At 52.7% G+C, this 22,605-nt stretch overlaps 1 protein-coding gene across 1 annotated transcript in view; it reads left to right on the forward strand.

The window, feature by feature from the left end:
• Positions 1-22,605, forward strand: part of LOC122895273 (katanin interacting protein) — a 173,421-nt gene that overhangs the window by 48,354 nt on the left and 102,462 nt on the right. The window contains exons 3-6 of the mRNA XM_044232558.1: positions 337-413; positions 7,614-7,783; positions 9,530-9,627; positions 18,783-18,914. Of these exons, the coding sequence (XP_044088493.1) occupies positions 337-413; positions 7,614-7,783; positions 9,530-9,627; positions 18,783-18,914 (477 nt within the window). The remainder of the gene's footprint in view (positions 1-336; positions 414-7,613; positions 7,784-9,529; positions 9,628-18,782; positions 18,915-22,605) is intronic.

The raw sequence follows: 22,605 nt of genomic DNA on the forward strand, positions 1-22,605 counted from the left end.
AAACAACTGATGTGCATTACATCTGGCTATGATCATTCAGGTAACTAAATAATGAGCGTGGAGAAAACATCAAAGCTCAGATCTTGGCCAGAGCCCCTGATCTTACAGGGCATGGACAGAACGAGCACTGTTGAGACCGGGAAACCAGCCTCGTCCCTTCTGTAGATGTTGACTGTGTATGTCTAAGACCCATGGGGCCATCAGACCATCTCTGGGCGCTCCAGGTCGCCTGAGCGATGCACCCAGGGAGCTGGGCCTTCGTCAAGCTCAACCTCCTGCCTCCGTAAATAATTCCCCCGCATTCCGACATCATCCTGGTCTGTTTCTTTGTTTCAGGGTTACGCTAAGGACATGGTGCCTGACTTTGATGAGAAACATGATGAGTATTTAATATTGCTTCAGCAGAGGAACAGGTAAGATGAACTGCTCAATGGCAGCCCTTCCTATTAGCCCAATAAAAGCCCTATTTCGATTTATTAAGCAGCATGCAGGCTCTGCTTCACCTAGGAACGGGCTGCAGGCAGCCTCCACTCAGAGGCTCGGGATATTATCTGCAATCCTAGCTCCCGTTTCTCCACTCGCTGATTTAATTGCATCCTTGATTGAGCTGTAGCAAATGGTTCTACATGTAAGTACCACCTCTAGCCTCCCTGCCGCCGCTCTGGGAGAAGGTGGCTTTGTCATGGCCAAATCTTGAACTTGGCAGGGCTGTGCATTAGTCACCGGAATAGCTCAGTCTGTGGTCATCCAGGCTCTGACCGGCCCGTGGAATCTGAGCCTGTAATCATGCCTCATTAGATCAAGGTGGAATCGTTTCACGTCTGTGTTTAAAGTTGGTCAATATGTCATTTAACATGAAGTCGGTACTCATTTGGAGTCTGGTGTGCTAGCTCTGGAAGAATCCCATGGTAGATGCCGTGTTTGGTGACCGAGGGCAAAGCGGTGTGGTCTGGCTGGAAAGCGGCATCCACTCCTCACTGCCTGCCCTAGGCCCATGGAAGTTCACGGTCTGTTCACTGCGGTGGGTCCCCAGGCCTCAGGCTGCACGTTAAGCTGGGTTTGCAAACTCAGATGCCAGGAGGGGCCGGGCAGTGAGTGAAGCCAGCTCGGTGGAGACCGTGGGCACCTGGGAGGCTCACTTCCCAGCTGCTCAGCTCAGGCCAGTTGTTGTTTGTGGGAACCTGGGCCTGGGGGTCCCTCTCCTCCACGGTTGCTGGAGCAGCTGCAAACCTGGATTTGGGTCGAAATCTCCTGAGTTTTAAAATGTTGGTAAGGCACTCAGATTAAAACCCAAAACAACAGGAAGAAGGCTGCAGGCCCCTCAAACAGGGCCGCAGGAGTGGGGAGGATGGGGTCCTGGTCTTGGCCTTGGTGTTACTGGGAATGAGTCTAGGGTCTTGCAGGCAAGAGAGACCCGGGGCGAGGGGTGGGGAGGTGGTGGCTGTCATCCTGTCTATTCAGCCCTCATCTGACTGGCTGGACTCCCGCTGCATGTTGCATGGACAGGTTCAGTCCTTGGTATTACAGGAGTTGAGTATTCCGACCCCTTTACCACTGAGATGCCCAGGATCTCTACCAACACCCGCTCTTGTTGCCAGATGCCCCCATTTGAGGCAGCGCGACCCCTAGTGGCGAACTCTCGAACAGGTACAGAACTCTCAAACAGCTTCTAGCTGTAGGAGCCGCTAGAAGCGCAGCCAGGCAGTGTCCTCTGTGCCCGTTGCCCTGTGCTCACTCATCTCCCCCACCCCGGGGGCGGCTCCGGCTACCGTAGCAGGAGGCTTGTGCTGATTAGCCCAACATGGGTTTTTATCATCATTAATGCCATGGACCAGGGTGTTTTTAATCCCGTTCCTGGCGGGCTGGATGGTGCCACCGAACACCTGAGTGATCGTTTAATCATATCCTTGTGACTTGTCTGGGAGGACATTGTCATAGTTCCTTAGGAGCAAATTGCTTCTCATTAATCAGCAGATCAATAGGTGCACAAAGGGGTCCCAGCCGATAGCATAGAGAAGAATATCCAGAGACAAGATTGTAGCACCAAGGCAATGAAAAAATAAGTCCAAGCCAAGTTGCCATAAAAATTGGGGGACGTCTTGTCACCAAGAGGGGGCTGGCGTGACTCCCACTGGAGACATGAAAAGTGCGTGGTCCCCCGAGCTATCGCCGGGTGTTGCTTTAGGGACACCTTTTCTGGGGTGCCTTCCGCATGCCAGGCACCTCACCCCATCATTTCACTGTGCCCTCCCACTACGTGGTAAGGTGTAGCTACGCTCCTTGCACCCATTTTCCAGACAAAGGAGACCCAGAGCGGTAAGCCGTGTGTCCAAGGCCATCGAGGCAGGAAGTGGTAGAGCTGGGCTCTACTTTCTGATTGATGTTTGGTTTGACATTGTCATAAATTACCAGGAGCGGAGAAACCCGCCAGAGTTGCCACATTCACGATGACGGGTTTTGTGGAAATAAACCGCAGCTTATTGGAAATCTAGTTATATGACCTGGTAGAAAACCAGCATCTCGGCTGTGTAGTGTGCACAGACAGAAATGAACACCTGCCTTCTTACCCAGGTTGCCCTGTGACCTGAGAAATGGGGGGGGGTGTGTGATCATTGGAGCCAGTTTCCAGGAGTGACCTTGCCCAGAACATAGCCACCACAGAGGCTGGTGATGTGATTCTTTACCTCATTCAGTAGGAATTCACTGAGTGCCTTCTCGGTGCTTAGCACTGCCACTGGCGTGAAGGAGAACATTGTGATGAGGAAGGTACAGACTTTATTAGTTAGTGCTCCCGGGGTCAAGTGGAGAGAAACCCAGGGTAAATAGACCTTAAACATAAAAGCAAGAAACCAGCTTCAGGCATAGTTGTATCCAGGTACTCAGTTCTAACTCCATGTTGGGAGTCCCTCAGGCGGGTACTTCCTTCATGGAGGCCAAGGTAGCCACTGGCGGCCCCACACTTACATCCTGCCTCAAAGAGAAGAGAGCACTTCCTTCCTGATAGTTCCAGTGAAAGTCTTGAGGAGGGCCCTGGCCCCAGCCCTGAGTCAGTCACACCCTGTGCCGGGTGAGGTGGCATGGTCTGACGGGCCACTCCTTGGCTATCTCCTTAAGCTGGGTGGCGGAGCAAGTGTATAATAGTAGAGTAAGAGTAGGAATGGAGAGGTTCTGAAAGGGGATCTGAGAGGCTCGGTTTGGAAGATGGGGGAGAGTTGCCGGCAAGGCAGAACGAACAGGTGTCTGCCCATAGCCCTTGCCCTTGAGGAACTCCTGGGGTGCGGCAGGTGAGCACAGGGTCATCTATAAACTATGCCCAAAGAAGCAGAACATGATCTTGTGCCGCAGGAGAGGACCAGAGGAGGTGGAAGAGGGTGTGACAGCCCTGGGTCACCCCTGTACAAACCTCCCAGAGGATCCTTAGTGATTCTGGTCACTCACCTTCATGAAAGATATAATCACACCCGGCAGATTTGCTCAACAACACATCAACCAGACAGGGCCAAGTGCTGGAGGGTGGATGGCCAAGATGGGCTGTATTGCATCCCTCTAAATGCTGAAGGCTGGACCGGATCCAGGAGCCCAGCAATGGTATTATATCCTCCTGTGGGGGATGCTGACATCCGAAAGGGTGAATCCCAGAGCCCGTGGGCGCTGACGTTCTTGGAGAAATAGCAGGCTCTCTGAACCACTGCCCTCCCCCTCTCCACCCGTCAGGCCTACTCTCAAATGCCACCACCTCCAGGAAGCCCCCAGCTGGAAGTCACTGCTCCTCATCCAGACTCTCCTCCCTCAGGGACCCTGTGACATGTTAAGGGAGGAAACTAGACATAGCAGAATGATGTGGGTGGGAGATGGGCTCTGGAGCCTTGTGGACCAGGTTTTAAATCCTGGCTGCATCCTGGGCTCTGTGACCTTGGGTAAGTTTATCTATAAAACAAGCCAGTAGAAGGACCAGTAAGGGAGTGAGAAGGACAACACCCAGGTGCCATCACCATCATCACCATCACCATCATTGCCATATTGCCGTATCTGATATCCAGGGATTGCTGGAATGTTTGACCCTTGGAGAAGCCCTCAGGTCCCCGGGGGTAACTGAGGTTGGAGGGGCCTCATGGCTAGCCTGGGCACACAGTAGCCGCAGCGCTCTCCGGCCAAGGGGTTCAGCCAGCAACCCAGGCAAGGCCACGCCCAGGAGCAACGCCCCCCCCCCCTTGGTCTTGCCCTCTCACCCGCTGGCCCCTGTTTGTGCCCCTCCCACCCAGTGGTATCCCCCTGTCATGCTCCTACTTCCTCTCTGTCCAAGGAGCTCTGTACAAGCCGCCCCACGGGCCGCTACAGGCTAAGACAGAAAGGCCCCAGTGACGAGCACGAGGACCATGGGAGCTGGGAGGATGTCGTCTGTGTCTTCTCTCCCTGCTAGACCTGGAGGGTCTTAGAGCCACTTTTTCCAGAAACAGGTATCGAAAACATTCCTTATGCTCAGCATGGTCCCCATATCCAGGGGTCAGGCTCCACAGTAGGAGGGGAGAATAGACAGACACACCGAGAGGATCCCATGGTGTGAGGCAGCGAGCCCCTTCCCTGCCTCCCCCAAAACCCGGAACCCACAGTGTGATGGGGGACCAGGTGGGCAGGGGCTCCTTCTTCCACACGGGAGGGACCTTGTCTGAGTTTTCTGAATCCCCTACACGGGGGCCTGCTTTTTATGCAAAACAGGCTATCAATTAAACAAAAAAAAACAAAAAAAAGACACCACTTTTCTTCGATGCCGTGTACATAGTGCGTATCACTGTCAGCTCAGCTGTAGCCAGGGAGTTCCTTCAGCGATCCCTTTCACAGTCTGGATAATTATCTCCTCATTTATCAGTTTCATAAATCCATGTTTTCATCAATCATTCTGCTTAAAAAGAAGCACACATGGAGTACCAGCTCCGGATCCCACACAGCAAGTGGGATGTCACCGTCACCGCCTGCCCAGAGTCAGGAGACCCTCGGAGGGAGGTGGAGGCAGGCACCCTGTGCCTGGGTGGTCAGACTTTCCACTCTCTGGGCCCCTCCTAGAGCTCAGGCTCCCTGCACACTTTCCCCAGGGCCCACTGCAGCCTTCGGTGTTTTGCTCCAGAGAGAGCAACGATGGCTCTGTTTGCCAAAGCGTCTCTTAGTGACTTGTGTTTTCCTTCCTTCTGTTTCATGCTGTTGCCTGCCCAACAATCAACTCCCAGGCTTCTAAGGCAGGCAGGAGATAAGAAGTCTGTAATAAATGTTCCTGCCACAATTGTTGAAAAAGATGGATGTATCAACAGCTAAAGAAACATTTGAAAAACAAACAAAGAGATCACCCGTAATGCCACGACCCTCCCTCAACAACTGATAGGATTTTCACACGTATTACCTTCCACTCCTGGTCCACAAACCCACCTTTTTCCAACGTTGCACTGAACCACACAGTACCGTTTTTATTCTGCCTTTGCTCCCCCTCCCCTTCCCCCAAATTGCAAGCAGTTCCTCACATCTGGACAGACTCTTAGTGATGATATCAGCTACGTGGGATGGCAGGTTCCATTCCCCGCTGTTGCACATTTCGGTTGCTTTCAGGGGTTGGTTATGACCGAACACTGTTGTTCCTGGTCAAGACTGATTTGCTGCAGTGGGCTCCCTGGGGGAACACCAAGCATATGGCATTTTCTCTATTTTCATATTATGTCTGAATTAGCAGCAGTGTCTAAGTTTGCCAGGTTCAGTGTCCTCTTGCTTAGCTTTAGAGGTTGTCTTTGCTGTGGTGAAGACTCAAGCCAGATTGCTTAAGTTTGCAGTCTAGCCCTACCGCCGTGCCTGCTTCCTTGGTCCTTGGGCCAGTTACTTAACCTCTCTGTGTCTCACGTGCCTTGTCTATTAAATGGGGATAATAAAAGTAATTACCCCATAGGGTTGTTGGAGAAGATTAAGGTCTTAATATAGTCAATCCTTGTTATTCATGGTTCCCTAAATATGAATTCATCTACGGACGAAAACTTATTTGTAAATTTTAAATATTTGCAGCGCTTTTGTGGTCATTCAAAGACAAGTGCAGAGTGGCAAAAAATTTTTAGCTGCCCAACACACACACATTCCCAGCTGCAGTAGAACAAGGGAATACTTCACCTTCTTATTTTAGCTCTTACCCCATAAAAAAGTGGCCTTTTCACAGTATATACTGAGTGCCGTGTCTTACACATTGTTATGTTTTTCCTTGGTGATTTTGCTGTTTAAACTGTACCCTAAGCATGGTCCTGAAGTGCTGTCTGATGTTACTAAGTGCAAGAAGGCTATGATGTCTCTTAAGGGAGAAAAAACATGTTAGATGAGCTTCCCTCAGGCCTGAGTTACAGACCTGGTGGCTGGTGAGTTTCATGTCAGTGTCTCAACCATGTATCAAACAAGGTGCCTTTAAACAGAAACGCATAATGCAGCAGGGTTCTGTAGTGATCATTTAATGAAACTGTTGCGACAGAGGCTCACAGAAACCAAATCCTGTATTTTCCCCTGGGAACAAGATTTCAGTATTCCCTAACTCAGGATTTGTGGGGACTTCATAAAACAAAACTGCTGCGAATAACAAAACCAACTACTGTATCCGTACCACAAGTAGAACCAAATTTGGCACCTTGTACACACCCCTTATGTGGTTACTATTTCTATTATTTTTTTAAAATTTGCATTTTGCTAGTTTGATAGGAACTTACTTAAAATCACAAAGGGAATGCACGCTGGTTGCCAGGCAGCTTGGTGGTCTGTATCTTCTTGTGTGGGAATAAATCCAGTTCATATGGGGTGTATGAAGGTGTTTATAGAAACACAAGGGTTTGGTGTCCGATGGGTGTGGTTCTGGAGGGGCTGGTGAGGATGCTCACTGTTTACGGCACTGACAGTCTCAGGAGTTGGGAAAGGATGGAGCCTGAGGTGTGAGGTTGGGTTCTCGAGAAAACTTGAACTAGAGGTCCAGCCTTGTTCATACCAAGACCCTTTTAGCCAAAAGGGCATGAGCTAAAGCCTACTTTGATATATACCTTCACTGCATCAGAATATAAAATGATGACATTTGAGGTATCAGGCGAGCTTCTGAGAACACATTTATTTACTGAAGCAAAAAGTCAGTCTGCCTGGTCTGACAAAGGATGTTTTCTGATTTGTAGATGTTCTCTGAAATTCCTTGGTCCAAAGGCTTAGGACTTAAGACTCTTAGACCCGTGTTTTGTTAAACCCTGGAGAAGGTGCCACTGTCCACACAAGGTGGAGATGCATGAAATTGGGCAGTGTTCACACCTGCCTGCTTTCCCTCCTGGTCCCCGCAGGGCGAGGAATGACGCATGCCTGCGTTGCTGCTAACGTGCACTTGAGCCTCAGAGCGAAAGCAGAAACACCCCTGCAGAGCCCGAAACAGTCTCCCCCGTGCTGCTTCTCCGTGTGTGTAATAGGCCTCTTACAGGCTGTTTGTTGATGAACAGCTGGGCACCCGCCACCCGGCCTCCGATTAGAGACGCTTTGCCCGTCAGAGGCACAGTTCTCTCCCTACGTGGGGGTGGGCAGCGGCCCAGGCTCACATAACAAGGAGGAAGTGATTGTTTCTCTTCCAGGATATTAAAGCATCTGAAAACCAAGGACCCCATGCAGCTGAGGCTGGAGCACTTGGAGCAGGGTTTCTCTGTCTACGTCAATGGGGCCAATTCGGAGCTGAAGTCGTCCCCCCGGAAAGCTGTCCACTCCGACTTCACCAGGAGTGCCTCACACGCCGAGGGGACACACGGTGAGCACAGGTCACAGGGCCCCGTGGAGCCACATCCCGTGCCCCTAAACTTACCTGCAAATAACTAGTTAACCTGTTTAAGTTTACTCACTTTGCCAGCAAGCGAGCAGGGGGCACCTGGGTGGCACAGTGGGTTAAGCAACCAACTGGGGATTTCAGCGCGGGTCATGGTCTCAGGGTCGTGAGATCGAGCTCCATGTGAGGCTCTGTACCAGACGAGGAGCCTGCTTGAGATTCTGTCTCGCCCTCTGCCCCGCCCCCTGCTCGTGTGTGCGTGCACTTCCTTTCTCTCGCTCTAAAAAAAAAAAAAAAAGAGAGAGAGAGAGCAGGAGTGTGAGAAAGAACAAAATCCCTTTTTATTCCTTTTAAAACTTAGCCTTGGCCTCCATTACCCCCAGGGCAAAGGTGATGAGAGCAGTAAATTCCTGGCTTTTCATTTTGCGGTGCCAGTAATTGAAAGAAGTGTCTAGAATAATTTAAATTATACCCAATTTTCAGTGGCTCTGTCTTCACTTCAGTACCCAGCCCTGCGTGATATTTAACTCCACGGTTTGTGCTGCGTGTAGTTAATCCAGACTGCACAGACTTGCAATCTATCCTGTGTGTCCTGTATTAAAATCTCAGGGAGTTTGTGAAGTTGGTATAGGATCACGCCACCCAGCAGCCGGCCCAGGACAGGCACCAAAAACAACCTGGCGGGAAAGCAAACGACATGTCAGAGCACACGGGGTGGGGTCTCAATTTTTGGCCAGGTTACTTTGTCTCTCTCCCGGGCCTTTGTTTCCTCATCTGTCAAATGGGACTGAGGGGGGCACCCATCCCTAGGATACCAGGGTGCCCTTGAAGGCAGACTGCTTTGTCTGAGGACCTGGCCTACTTCCTGCGTTACAGGAAGAGCATTTGGAATGAGACAGAGCTGGGTTTCTGCCACTCTCTAGCTTTGAGAGCTCTGGCAATAGGGTCCTCCCTGACCCTCAGTTTCCTCTTCTATGACATGAGAATACTTAAGCCCACTTTGCCGGCTTGCCAGGAACATTAAATGGCATAAGAAATGTAAAATGCCCCTCACACAATAATCTTGATTCATGTTGTTCTGAGTCACTGCCTTACAGGTATGGGAAATGTCCCAAGCCGTAAGAGACAGTACAAGTCAAAACAACAAGGAGATAAAAGGAGAGAGTGATGTCCCCAAACCTTCTCCTAGGAGAAGAGACACTGCAGTCCAGCTTCAAGTTTAGCATGAGCTTCCTAGCCCCCAGGGCAATGAGGGAAATGGGATGATTCTCCTAGCTCTTGGGGAGGAGGAGTCGGGCCAACCCACCGCTGTCGCTGACTGGGAGAAACAGGCCTTTCCTGGTCCAGGTTTCAAGGAGGTGCGGTTAGCAGGAGTCTCTTCGGTACTGGGGCCACCAACAGTACCTTCACTCCCCCAACAAATATCTCTCCCTTCTCTCCTCTTTTACACAAACACCGGCCTGTAGCGCACCTGGCGTGTATCCTGCTTCTGAATCTCGGAGACTGCTCCTTTTGTATACAGACCTGCCCATTTCAGCTATGACTTACTCCCCATTCCCTTTCTCCTGAGCATTTGGCCTATTTTCTCCCGGCCTGCTGCTACAGGACTCTCTTTGCCTACAAAACTTTGGGCACAGGGGAGTGCATTTTAGCTGGAAGTCACTGGTCTTCCCTGGGTGCGAACTTACCACCAGTGCCTCACTGAGTCTCTTTCCCTCATCGCTGTTGCAGATCATGGACGGAGAACCCTACTGCGAGAAGCGGAGGAAGCTTTAAGACGCAATTCACGGACAGCCCCCAGCAAAGTCCAGCGCCGCGGATGGCACCAGGTCTGGGAGCCCTGGGCAGTGTCGAGACGCACGGGCCCTGCTCATGCTTCAGAATAAGGAACAGGATCCTTGTGGGAACAGAAACGTAATCCCGGCATTGGGAATCCCTGTGGGCCTTGGTGCGTCTGGCAGGGCACCACATGGGTGTCCTTTCTGTGTGTGGTATTGGCCCCTAGAAGGTAGAGGGGTCTGGGGGTCCTCCAGTCCCCTCTCCGTGGCATGATCCTCCCCTCTAGGTGGGGGATGGGGCACCCCAGCACAGACTCACAGCCCCATGGTGATGACCTGTTTACACAGCTATCTTTTTTTTTTAAAAAAAAAGATTTTATTTATTTGACAGAGATCACAGCAGGCAGAAAGGCAGGCAGAGAGAGAGGAGGAAGCAGGCTCCCTGCTGAGCAGAGAGCCCGATGCGGGGCTCGATCCCAGGACTCTGGGGTCATGACCTGAGCTGAAGGCAGAGGCTTAACCCTCTGAGCCACCCAGGCGCCCCTACACAGCTATCTTTTACTGCACACCTACTATGTACCTTTGTCCTCATGGCAGACCGGTAGGGCAAGTTCTGAATTTCTTCCTGTTTTAAGGAAGCCAAGGAAATGAATGCTCGGTAAAGCTAAGTGAGCTTTCCAAGGCCAACCACTAAGAAGTGACAGCAGCAAAACCCGAGCCTAGATCTGTGCTCCAGGTGCTGTATTCCTGCCCATGTAGTCCTTTCCCTGTGGTTACTCGCACTTGGCCTGGGGTCAGTGGGTCTCAGTCCCCACAGTGCATTCACATCACCTGGCAGTCCCTCCTCCCAGAGATTCTGACTCACTTGGTCTGAGATGAGGCTTAAGCAATGGTATGTAATCCTTTTTAATGTGGTCACCCACGTTGGGCCTGATCTTTTACACTGTGCCAAATGGGTGGATCTGTAGGAAACTTTTACAGTTTTATTGGCCCGTCTTTGCCATCCATCACCTTGTAGGTCTGTAACTGTTGTCATTGGGCCCTTGATGAAACTGAGGGCCAGAAGGATAAGGTGACTTGCTCAGAGCCACATAGCCACTAGGGAGGTTGGAACCCCAGACCTGTGACCCCCAAACCCACTGGTCTTCCCTTGCCTTTGTGGGTCTATAATGAAGTACTGAAAGGTTTTTCTGGCCCACTGAATCCCACAGCCTTATCTCAGTGCAGAAGAGCAAGGCCTATGGGGCCCACGGCCCGGAGGCCTCCTTTTGTCCCCAGCAATGAATGTTAATTTCTCATTAAGGAAGCCTTTCTCCACTTCCCACTTCAGACCCTCCTAGTTGTTTCGAGTGCCTTCTATTATCGGGAGCCATATTTGCATCTTAGACTGTGACTTCACGGCCGGCCCCAGAGCCTGTGCAATTTAAAAAGACTTGGCCTAAGATTAATTAGCATCCCTCCCCCCACACCACACCTCTCCCTGTGGTCCCACACTTCACGGGGCCTAATCATGGCTAATTTCCTGGCTTCCTAATGCCATGAAGGCTGTAATTGTCCTTCTGCACTGTATCAGTCAGGGGTCAGTCAGTGCCTAACCATAGAGACCACTCAGGCTGTTGTAATCAGAGATGAAGGGAAGGGAGGGAAGCAGGTGCTTACAAGATCTTCGGGTGGCAAGAGGAGCGATCCCGAGTGGGAGGCTGGGGGGCCTCCTGGAATGGCACCCAGCCTTCCAGCACAGCCTGCTGGGAAAGCCACTACCTAGGACACGGTGGGGCAGGTGGCGGGTCCGCATCAGGGACGCGTCACCTTAGCTGGCTTCCAGAAAGCAGGTGGCCACCACCACGACTTTTGGCCTCTGCTGATGCCGTGTCTGCTAGATCAGCCCTGCCCATAGCCGGTCCCACCAGGCTGGGGCACTTGAAAACTTGTCTCCTCGGCCACTGTGCTCAGCCCAGAATCAGCCCGTGTGTGTCCTGTTCTTTCCACCTCACTTTTGCTCTCCCTGCTTGCAGGAGGCCAGCTGATGGGCTGTACCTAGCTTGCTTCCAGAACGTCCACAGAAAGGGCATCTGGGAAACATAGACCGACTTTCTGGCCTCTACTGAACTCACAGGCGTCCTAGGCGGAAAGCGGAAGGGAGTTCAGCCCACCCCCCTACTACGCTGCTCCCCCCGCATGCGGTGTTTTGGGGGACATTCCCCCTCGATATGGATAAACCGGGGAGCATTCAGTGGTGGTGAGAGGACTAGAAGTCAGGTCCCAAAAGACATCATCCTGTCATTTTTTCTTTTTTTTTAAAGATTTTATTTATTTATTAGAGAGAGAGAGGGAGAGAGAGCGCGCACAGGCAGGCAGAGTGGCAGGCAAAGGCAGAGGGAGAAGCAGGGTCCCTGCCGAGCAAGGATCCTGATGTGGGACTCGATCCCGGGACGCTGGGATCATGACCCGAGCCGAAGGCAGCTGCTTAACCAACTGAACCACCCAGGCATCCCTCATCCTTTCATTTTTTTTTTTTTAAATATTTTCTTTATTTATTTGACAGACAGAGATCACAAGTAGGCAGAGAGGCAGGCAAAGAGAGGAGGAGGAAGCAGGCTCCCCGCTGAGCAGAGAGCCCGATGTGGGGCTCGATCCCAGGACCCTGGGATCATGACCTGAGCTGAAAGCAGAGGCTTTAACCCACTGAGCCACCCAGACGCCCCACTCATCCTTTCATTTTAATGAACATTTATGACCCTGACCCAGGCACTGTGTGAGGCTCTGGAGGTAGAAACAGTCACACAAGGCTGGGTTCTTGCCCTGGAGTCCCGGCTATGAGGACGGTGGGGGGACTGCCCCGCCTGCGAGGAAGATGTGACAGCCGGTCCAAGTGTACGGAGGCCTGGCCTGCTGGACTTCGAGTGAGCAGCTTGAGGCCTGTGGGCTGAACTTGTCCCCTAGAGAGTGTTTTTTGGACTCAAAACGGTTTAAAAGAATCTTAGTCACTCACTAACATTTAAATTCAAAAGCTTTTTTGTATTTTTTTTTTTTTTTTAAAGCTCCATTCCGACTTCCCTGGAAAAATGGAAAGAGCTGTCATGCTCGGCTTCCCCTTCCCTTGAGGCCACCGTCAGCAGAGCGTGGGAACAGTCGCCCCATGAGGCCGGGTGCATGCAGACCTGGTGTCCACAGTCCCCACCACTCCCTTTAGCGCCCCAGGCTGAGGCCAAGTGGTGGCTACGGTTGGTTGCTGTGCTCTGGCTGCTGTTTCCCTCCTACCAGATGGCTTCCCACCTGACCCACTGGGGCCTTTGAACCCGTGGCCTGTGGAGGACAGTTGCAGGTGCTGGAGTCAGCGCCGTGAGTGAGGCAGGCCGGGCCCTGCTGGCCTGGAGCTCACACTTCCCCCTTGAGCCTGGGGGTAATGGGGAGGCTCTGGGGGGCAGCCGCTCTAGAGAAGGGGGACAGCAGAGTCTTCCCCGGGGGCCACCCCTGACCTGATTGCTGAGGAGGAGCAGAGCCAGCCCCATGAAGGTCTGGCGGGAGTCTCCCAGTGGAGGGCACCGTGGGGGTGGCAGGAAGGTGGGTCAGGCTGAAGGGTCCCTGGGGTAGCCGGTGTGGAGGGATGGAGAGGCAGAGTGTGGGGGTCAGGGGTCACAGGTCACAGCAGGCAGATGACACAGTGGCCGGAAGGAGCCCAGGAGGAAGTTTGGATTTCATTTTAAATGCAAAGAATCTTCTGGAGAGTTTTCAGTAGGAGAGTTATGTGTTTGGGCTCACGTTTTAAGAAGATCCCGGCGGCTACATTCCAAAGGGTGCCCACAGGGCCAGCTGGCTGTAGGAGCACCAGGCAGGAGACTTGGAAGCAGGGCTCCCCTGTCCCCCGCCGTGAGCCTAATGCAGCCTGTGCCTTTGTCCCCAGCCTCCACCTCACAGCTCTGTCCCTGGCCCGCAGTCCCCATCATCTCCGCCTCCTCGACGCGTCCCAGGCTGTCATTACCCGGTCTTCCCGTGTTGGTTTGCGGAAACTGTGCAGGAAAGAGACCACCTGAATCTCTCAGTCAGTCAGCCTGGGCTGGATGCCCTCTCCCGCCCTGCTAGGCTGTGACCAGAAGCGAAAAGCATGCTTGGGGCCCCCAGCTTCTCTTCCAGGACAGTAAATAGATCCAGTGGACCGACCGAACTGTTGCCAGGAGAAAGAGGAACCGACTGGGTTTCCTTTGGCCCCAAGTAGTGGAGTTAAGTGGAAAGGTTCTCCCTGGTAGAAAGTACATGGGGACAGGTTTTGGGGTGCATAGGCTGGAGAAGAAGGCTGTCTCGACCTCACCCTTTTGGGTGGGCTCCACTGTCCCTGGAGGCAGCCAGAGGTTGGCAGTGGCGAAGGCAGCAGAATCCCCAGTGGCCGGGGTGGCCAGTTCTCAAAAGCCACTCCATCGGGAGAGGTCCCACCGCCCGTTCCCTGTCCTGGGGTTGCTCCTGTGTGGCTGTGCCCAGCAGGGGCCCACATAGGCACTCGGTGTTTTGGCATTAACCACGGCCTGGTCAGCAGGGGACATGGAGGCCCAGTGCTCAGGGAGCCCCGAAGTCTCAGCCCACCCCCGGCTAGCACTGCTCCCCACCGTGGCCTCCCTGCCCTCTTCAGCTGGCTAGCTTGCCAGTTTTTCCGACTGTTGCCCTAAACTCCCTGGGGTCGCACGTCCCCTTCCCAGTGACCAGGACCAACACTTCACCTCGTCCAGTAGAATAAGCTCCCTTCTTAGGGTCTTGCCCACCAACTAGGAAGCACTTTTCGGGTAGAGATGCCCCTGATGGAAGGGGCTGTTGGGATCCTTGCTCTCCAGAAGGTCCCAGAGTCATCCAGACACTAGCTAACAGCCTGACCTGGAAAACCCTTCCTGGGGACCCTCCAACTGTGGGAGAGCCAAGGAGGGGCCTGGCGGCTCAGTGTCGGCCTCCGAGCTGCCACTGTGGCAACCATGGGCTGGGCCGGAAGTGATAAATGGGCTCTTGTTGGGACTGTTCTTTCTCCCCCACCCTTCTCAGCCTCAGATCTTTCTCCTGCTATCACTGGATTAAGATTTATGGCTTCCTCAGCCTTGTAATACTTGGGTGGACAACGGCCTAATCAGCAGAGCCGTCGTTTACCAAAATGCTGTCAGATTTGATGAACATCACCAGCTCTTAGCATTAAATTGGTAGTGAAGGGATTGGCCTTTCAGCAATTTACTGTGGGGTGGGCTTTCCTTAAAGGCCTGGAAAGCAAGTTCATTGCAATGGAAAGCAGAGGCTTTGCTCTCACTGTGCTGCTATATCCGGTTTTCTATGGTGGGCCAGGCAGCGAAAGCACCCCCAGGAAAGCTCACGAGTACAAATGTGAAGCCCTTTCCTTTGTTTTCCTATTTCTGAGTTTTGAAACCCCTGCTGTGAGGACAATAAATGAAACAACCCATAAAGCATCAGCTTTGACAGCGACCTTGTATGACGCAGACTGTCAAGAGTGTCGAGTGCTATTATTTGTAAGAGATCAGACAAATCCGGGAAGAACCTAGCAAATAAGGTAGATTTACTCCCCACCCCAAATCTGCCTGGCAGGATCTTCAGAGCTCTCCTGCCTCTAGGGGGAGCCACTCACATACTGCACAACCTGAACAACCATACAGGGCAACCCCTAGCCTTGATATTTCTCAACTGCAGAAGCTTGAATGCACACCTGTTAGAACGCTCTGCTAAGGGGGCAGTAGATACACACAGATCACTCTGGGCATGGCCTTGGGCTGGCAAACTGGAACAGGGGTGTCTGGATTTTAAATCCTGTCCTGGCATGTGGGTGATACTGCAGGGGTCTACCCAGGTCTGGGCGCCACAGGTAGGCAAGAGAGAGCAGCCACTTAAAGGCACCCACTCTGGGTAAAGCAGCATGCCAGGCAGGGAGCCAGCAAGGAGCTCGGGCATCATCCTTGTGAGCATGTGAAGGTGGGGAGGAGGCTGGGAGCGGGCGCCTCCTGGGGGCGGGGTTGGAACCTGCCAGCCTCGAGCTCCTTTTGGGAGGTGGGCGTCGCCATGTGGGGGAGACGGCTCCCCATCTTCTCCAGCGGCAGCAGAGCCACCTTCCTGGGGCTGGGGTGGGAGAGCAGGCCAGATGGAAGCCTATTTCTTCCCCTCTCCAGCACCCACTCAGCATTGAAAACTCTTTCTGGACTACGTTAATTTTGTCAGATGTTGCTTCCTAAACGTGTTCTTCCATGGTGTGTGCTGTGTGAACTCCCTAAGGCCAGGCCGTTGGTGGTTACATTTTTTTTTTTTTTTTGCTATCTTGACATGCTTCCAGAACCTTGTATGCAGTCAAGATTCAGTAAGAATTTCCCAATTAAGTGCCCTCGTGCCTACTGCAAAACCATCCCCTGACCTCCTGGCAAGGCGAGCAATTGTGTCAAGCTCCGAGGAAGGGAGAAGGATGCTTCTGGGAAAAGGGAGGATGGGAAAGCGGCAGTGGAGAGAGACCTACCTGCACTCTCCTCCTGGAACCCTGGAGGTCGTTCTCATATCTGTCATTCAGATCAGACCAGCAGAACTGCACTGATGCCACAGCGCTTTCACTCGCCAGTGGGAAAGCCCAGCTCAGGCATGGCTGGATACAGGTGCTCAGACAGCGTAGCAGGGCTCATTCTCCACCTCTCGACTCTGTTTCTCTCCGTGCTGCTCTGTGTGATGCCAAGGGGCCCACCGCCAGCAACCACCTTACATTCTGTCACCCTGCTATTGGCATTTCTTGGCTCCCCTGAACCGATCACCTAGTCGCTCTGGGCCAGCAGGATCTAGTGCTCGGTTCTCCTGGGCCTGTCATACACTCCAACCACCCGTGGACTCCCTTCCACATGAACACTGGGATTGGGGGTGAGGAGAGAGAGGATTTCCCAAAAGAAAATCAGGGCTCTTTTGCCCGAAGACGGGAGGGAAGGGAGGAGATAGGTGGACACAGCAGCACTCCCCACCCTGCCAACAAAACTTTGGCTCACACTACTGGAACTTCAGTGTGCATGGAAGTCACCTGGGCTCCTGTGGAAATGCAGATTCTGATGCCTAGCTCTAAGGCGGGCTTGAAATTTAGCATTTCTCACAAATTCCCCAGGAGAAGCCAAGGCTCCTGGGGCACACACCAGTGGAATACATGGAGTAGTGAGATCCTAGTCCAGACCTTCCCTTTCTAGATAAAGGAACAGAGAGCCATGAAGGGGCCAGGCTGTGCCCCATGCCCAGTGCCCCTCCCTCTGTCCCCTCCCCCCTCCACACTGCCTCCCCTTACCCCGCTCTCCTGCCCGCCCTCCTTCTGTCTGTCTCTTTCTCTCTCTCATTAAAGCATTTGGGCACTATTGACTGATTCCCGTGGAGGAGGGGGGAGCCCGCCCTCCCCAGAGTTATGGTTGAAAATCTGTCTTGGAGATGAACTTCAAAGCCCTTAGAGCTTCAACCTGGCCTGAGGCAAGGAAGCGCTCAGGAGTCTCCTGGCCAGGAAGCCCCAGAGGCCGGGTGGCCACACTCGGAGCATGGGGGTGGGGGCATCGCCAAGGGACGGACGGCCCAGGCGAAGGGAAAGTGTCCCAGAGCGCCTTCCTTCTGCCCCTCTGTCTCTCCCCATTCTCAGACAGGGGACTCCCCACCTGCATTTTCCAGCCTCTCTTTTTCTTTACTCTCTCTTGCCGAGATCTTTTTCTCGAATGATCTATAGCCATGCCCCTGCCTACTTTTTTGAGTGTTCGATAGTCTCAGGAAATTTCTCAATTTCCCCCTCTACTCCCCAAAGGCCACTGTAGCCGAAGCCTGGCACATTTTTTTTTTTTTTTCACGTGCCCACTGGGGACAGTCCAGCAGGCCAGTTTAGTACTGGGGCTGGTGGCCAAACCCCAGCTCTTGGGCTGAATCTGGCCATAGCCTGTTCTTAAAAATCAAGTGTTTTGGGGACCTAGCCATGCGCATTTACTTAGGCAAAATCTGTGGCTGCTTTCAAATGACAGTGGGACAGTTAAATACTGTGATGGAGACCGTGGGGCAGGCAAAACCTAAAATACGTCCTCTTTCTGGGAAGCGTTTGACCCACCCCTGGTTTAGAGCAAGGCCTCTGGAGCCGTCCTGCTGGGGTTCAGATCAAGGCTCTGCGGCTTCCTAAGCTGTGTGACCTTCGGTGAGGGGCATGCAGCCTCGTGCCTCAGTTTCCCCCCGGGGTTGCTCTAGGACTGAGTGAGCTTCTAACACACTAGGAGTGCCACTAGTGTGAAAGTGCTCGTGGTGGTGGCGGTGGTGGGGAACGACGGGACTGTGGCTGAGCAAGGTGTTCAGTCCTACCACGGGAGGCCCGCCGGCACTAAGGCCCTGCATTGTGTCCTTCACCGAGATCACAGCCTCAGTTCACCAAGCCTGCAGGGCCGCGGAGTTTTACGGGGTGGAGGGTTTGAGCCCAGGACACGAGGGGAAAGGCAGGGTCTAACTCCTTGTCCCTCAGACGGGTGCTACGTTCAGTACACATGGCTTGGCCAACCTCTTCTCTCCCTAGAGTGAGGCCCAGAGCAGAAAGTTTAAGGAGGCCCTAGCTCTTGGATCTGTAACCCCTCTAAAATGTCATGTCTCGCTTATGTCCCCCACCCAGGCCCTGGCCCTGAGAAGTCCTGGGGGTGGGGGAAAACCCAGGGTCTCCTAAACCCATTGGATCACAACGGATGTTTATCATGCACTAACATTTTACTGATAAGGTATTTCACACCGAAAAGTTGCTTTAAAAAAATCGTACTGAGCATGCTTTTTTTTTTTTTTAAAGATTTTTATTTATTTATTTATTTGACAGAGAGAGAGATCACAAGTAGGCAGAGAGGCAGGCAGAGAGAGAGAGGAGGAAGCAGGCTCCCTGCTGAGCAGAGAGCCCGATGTGGGACTTGATCCCAGGACCCTGAGATCATGACCTGAGCTGAAGGCAGCGGCTTAACCCACTGAGCCACCCAGGCGCCCCCTGAGCATGCTTTTTTGTGGTAGCAACCAGTAAAGACTTCTGAGCAGTGGGGGGCAGGACCCACCAGGCTGGCCCTTGCAAGCCAGTGCCGGGCCACCGTGCCTCATAGCATGACTGCTGGGGGACAGGGACCTGCCACCTCACGGTCTGCCCCCTAAGGTGCTCACCCCTTGGCGGAATCGAGGCATTTGTTCCATTGCTTCTGAAACCATCTTCTTCTGTCTAGAAATCGGTGCAGATCAGAACAGAAGCTGGCCCGCGGCTCCACATTGAGCCTCCTCTGGGCTCTTCTGAAGATTTTGAGGCACACGGAGAGGAGCCCGCCCAGGCCCAGGGTGCTGCTGGCGACCGTCCGCAGGTAGGACTGACTGGCCTTGGCTTGTGTCACACGGCTCCCAGGGCACATGGCGACTTCCCTTCCATATGCCCCTGAGTTCTTTCACTGCGACATTCATCTCCCACACTGTAGCGAGCACCCAGACCACAGGCTAGATGCTCCACTAGGTCCCCAGAAGGCCAGGTGTCAGTAAGGCTGGTGTCTGACACCAGAGTAGCAACAGCATACAATCCCTCTACCGAGGGAGGGAGTTGAGGGATGGGGGCAAGGCGTGGTGGGCTCAGGAGAGCTTCTAGGGTATCCAGGAGGGCTTCCTAGAGGAAGTGACATTTGTCAGAGTCCTAAAAGCTGGATGAGAGGGGAGAGGAGGGCGGATAGAACCTGATGGAAAAAGACTGCAGGCAGAGGGAACAGCACACACAGATGCCATGAGGCTGGACGTGTGGAAGGAGCACAGTGCAGGCCCAGTGTGAGTCGGGGAGTGTGGGATGAAGTAGGGTTGGAGGGGCAGGGAGCAGGCCAGGAGGTGTGCACAGTGGGCCTGGCGAGGGGCAACCATGGGTGGTTGGTTGCATTTTATTCCAAGGGCATAGCTTTTATACATAGAATGAGTGCGTAGATCATCTCCGTGGTTATATAGAAGCAAAATTATTAGCAGGCAGCTGGACAACGTCAGGCCCCTAAACCAAACCCTGCCCCATTCACTGGGCCTATGTTCTGCTGTGGGTCCGGGCTGCAGATGTGACAGTCTCCCTCAAAGAACAAAAATCTTGCCTCCGTACCTTTAAGAAATACACGTGACTCATAAAAGCCATGGGAATAGCATCCAGGACACATTCCTCTGTGGTGTTGCCTGTTTGTGTCTCCTTCTTGGCACACGAAGGACAGGTAAGGAGCAAAGGGTCACTTTGTTTCCCATCCTGGCCACAAAAGTCTGCAAATAAATTGGAAATTCTGTCTTCCTGGGGGCAAAAAAAAGAACATCCTTTTTAAAAATTATTATTATTTTTTTAATAGAATAACCCAATGAATGACCTGGTTTCCTACCCAGTCCCTAGAAATGGGATTTTACAGTAGGCAAAATTGTGGTGTGGACTTTACTGCCTTTAACGCCCACCTCCCACACAATACACACACACACGCACACAGACACACACATACACACTTCTGAATCAACAGAAGGTCCCTGCTCAGGGTCTGAGCCCATGTCTGTGCAAAGAGCCGTCAGTCTCCCTTCATTTGGGAGGCTGGTCCATCCCCAAGTTCAGTCTGTTGCAGGCTCAGCCACGCCCCCTGTCGGAGAACCTGTGCACGCCCTTCGCCCTTCACGCAGGAAGTGGGGTAGTTCCCTCTCTTCTCCTTTGGCCATTTGGTGCCCCCCACCCTGCTCCAGTAAATGAACCTATAGTTCTTCCTTTGCAAGCTCCCAGGCTCCCCGCAGCCCCAGACAGCCTGCCCCTCACGAGCTATTAAAGCTTCCATTAGCATTCCTGTGTGCGCACGCGCGTGCTCAGAATCCGCACTCTGCCAACACTTCATTTTCTCCACCCTGAGTGCTTGATTCTGTTTCTTTCTTTCCCTTTCCTCCCCATCTTGAGGGGGCACTCCGTAAGGCTTCACAGTCAATTTCCCCTTGGAGTTATTTTCCTGCTAAGTGAAGAGTAAAATGGTGACGCCAGTGTTCAGCCAAGGCAGAAGCCGTAGAGATGCAATCTGAACGAGGGAGAGAGAGAGGCGTGTGGCTAAATATACTCAGCCACCTCACACTGTTTGCGAGTGCAGCTCTGAAATGGAGCAAAAGGAGACGCGTGCGTGCGTGGGTACTTTTCATCTGACCTTCACTGTTGAAACACACCAGCCTGTCCACCTTCCATCATACCCTTAGCGATCTTCAATTTCTTGGCGGTTCTGAGTTCACAGACCGGCGTGCCTCAGACATGCTCGGTTGGCCTCCAGCCCATTGACGTGCACGGGGCTTTTGAAAGAATTACTAGCTGACATTTAAGAATCAGGAGATTCCATGTCAGAATGTGAATTGGGGGCTTGCCTTGAAACAGGCAAACATTTGGGAGCCCCGTCCTTACATGGCAGCCGCGACTGGGGCTGAGAAGCGGCCGCCTCCGGGGACAGGTGTGCGCTGCACGGGCCACGGTCCCTGCTCCAGATTGTAGGCACCGTTCTAAACACTGAAGATAAAACAGACAATAAACAATATGTCCTGTGCCAGTAGGCGATAGGGCTGATCAGAGCAACGGCAAAGGGCTGGAAAAAGACGGGCAGGGGCTTCTCATTGATGAGATGCCCTGGGAGTGGTCCTGGAGAAAGACCGGGAGCAAGCCCTGCAGGAAAGAGCTTGCCAGGCGCAGGAATGGCAGGCATGAAGGCCCTGAGATTGGGGTGCAGGGGGGACATCAGTGTGCCTGGGAGCTGGGTGAGCAAGAGGCGAGGAAACGAGGTGAGGCCAAGGCTCAGATGGCCCGTCATAAAGATGAGCCTGACATAAAGATGAGAGATTCTACTTTGAGTTAGAGGGGAAGCCACCGTAGGGTCCTGGGCAGCTTAGGAACCCCAGCAAAAAGAGGACGCCTCTTTCCAGAGAGTTCTGCCAGAGTGCCAGGTCTCAGTCATGTTGGGCTTTGTGTTGCAAGGGATAATAGGGCTCCATTTGTGTATCAGGAATGAAACAAAGTGCGCACTCTTCTCTATTAGTAAGGTGTCTTTTTCCCCTGATAATGTGCAGTCTATATAAAAAACAAAGTGCGCACTCTTCTCTATTAGTAAGGTGTCTTTTTCCCCCTGATAATGTGCAGTCTATATAAAAAAATTCAACTGATAATAAAGAAAATAGTCCTTTCATCATTCCGCTGCCCCAGAGATCATAGATGGGTATACCTATCCAGGATAAAGATTTCTTATATTCATTATACATATGTATTGATTATATCCAAGAGGAGGTGGTCGATCTGGAATGTTCCAGTCCCGGCCCATTCCTGGTGAGTGCTAGCTAGTCCCCGAGTTCTGGTACCGGCTGTGAGTTTTCCCTCCATTGTGTGGACCTTGAAGTGAGGTGAAGTGGTTATTTGCCCCCAACACAGTTCAGCGATCTCAAATCATTGTTACGGGCTGTGTTTAGAAACAGCTAAACACCTGTCAGAAGCTGTGTGTCCCCAGCAGCTCCTCCCACTGTGGCCTCTGCTGAGGCCCATGACAGCTCAGCCCCTGTGGGTGCTGTGGAGATTCTCTTCTGCCATCGCTGGCCAGGCCTCCTCCAGGGGCTCAGCCCGCCCCACTGGTCCCCAGCAGGGCCCTGCAGCTTTCAGTCCGCCTTCAGCAATTTCAGCGGTGAGGCTTAAAACCTGTCCCGTTGCATGGGTACTTCTGTTTTAGATGACCTTATAAATAACTTCCGGTGAGGACCATTTTTGCCTTGTTTTGTTTTTTGTTTTTTGTTTTTAAGGTTTTCATTATTTATTGGGGGGAAAGGGGCAGAGGGAACGGGAGAGAGAGACTATCAAGCAGGCCCAGCACTGAGCCTGGAGTCCAACAAGGGGCTTGATCCCAAGACGCTTAGATTGTGACCTAAATGGAAAGCAAGGGTCAGACGCTTAACTGGATGGAGCCACCCAGGGCCCCCCCCCTTTATTTTTTACTGTTATTTTCCCATAGATGGGATTATATACCCTCTGCCCTCTCTGATAAGCCTGCCTTTTTT

The sequence above is a fragment of the Neovison vison genome, chromosome 14 (assembly GCF_020171115.1).
Source record: "Neovison vison isolate M4711 chromosome 14, ASM_NN_V1, whole genome shotgun sequence".
NCBI lineage: Eukaryota > Metazoa > Chordata > Mammalia > Carnivora > Mustelidae > Neogale > Neogale vison.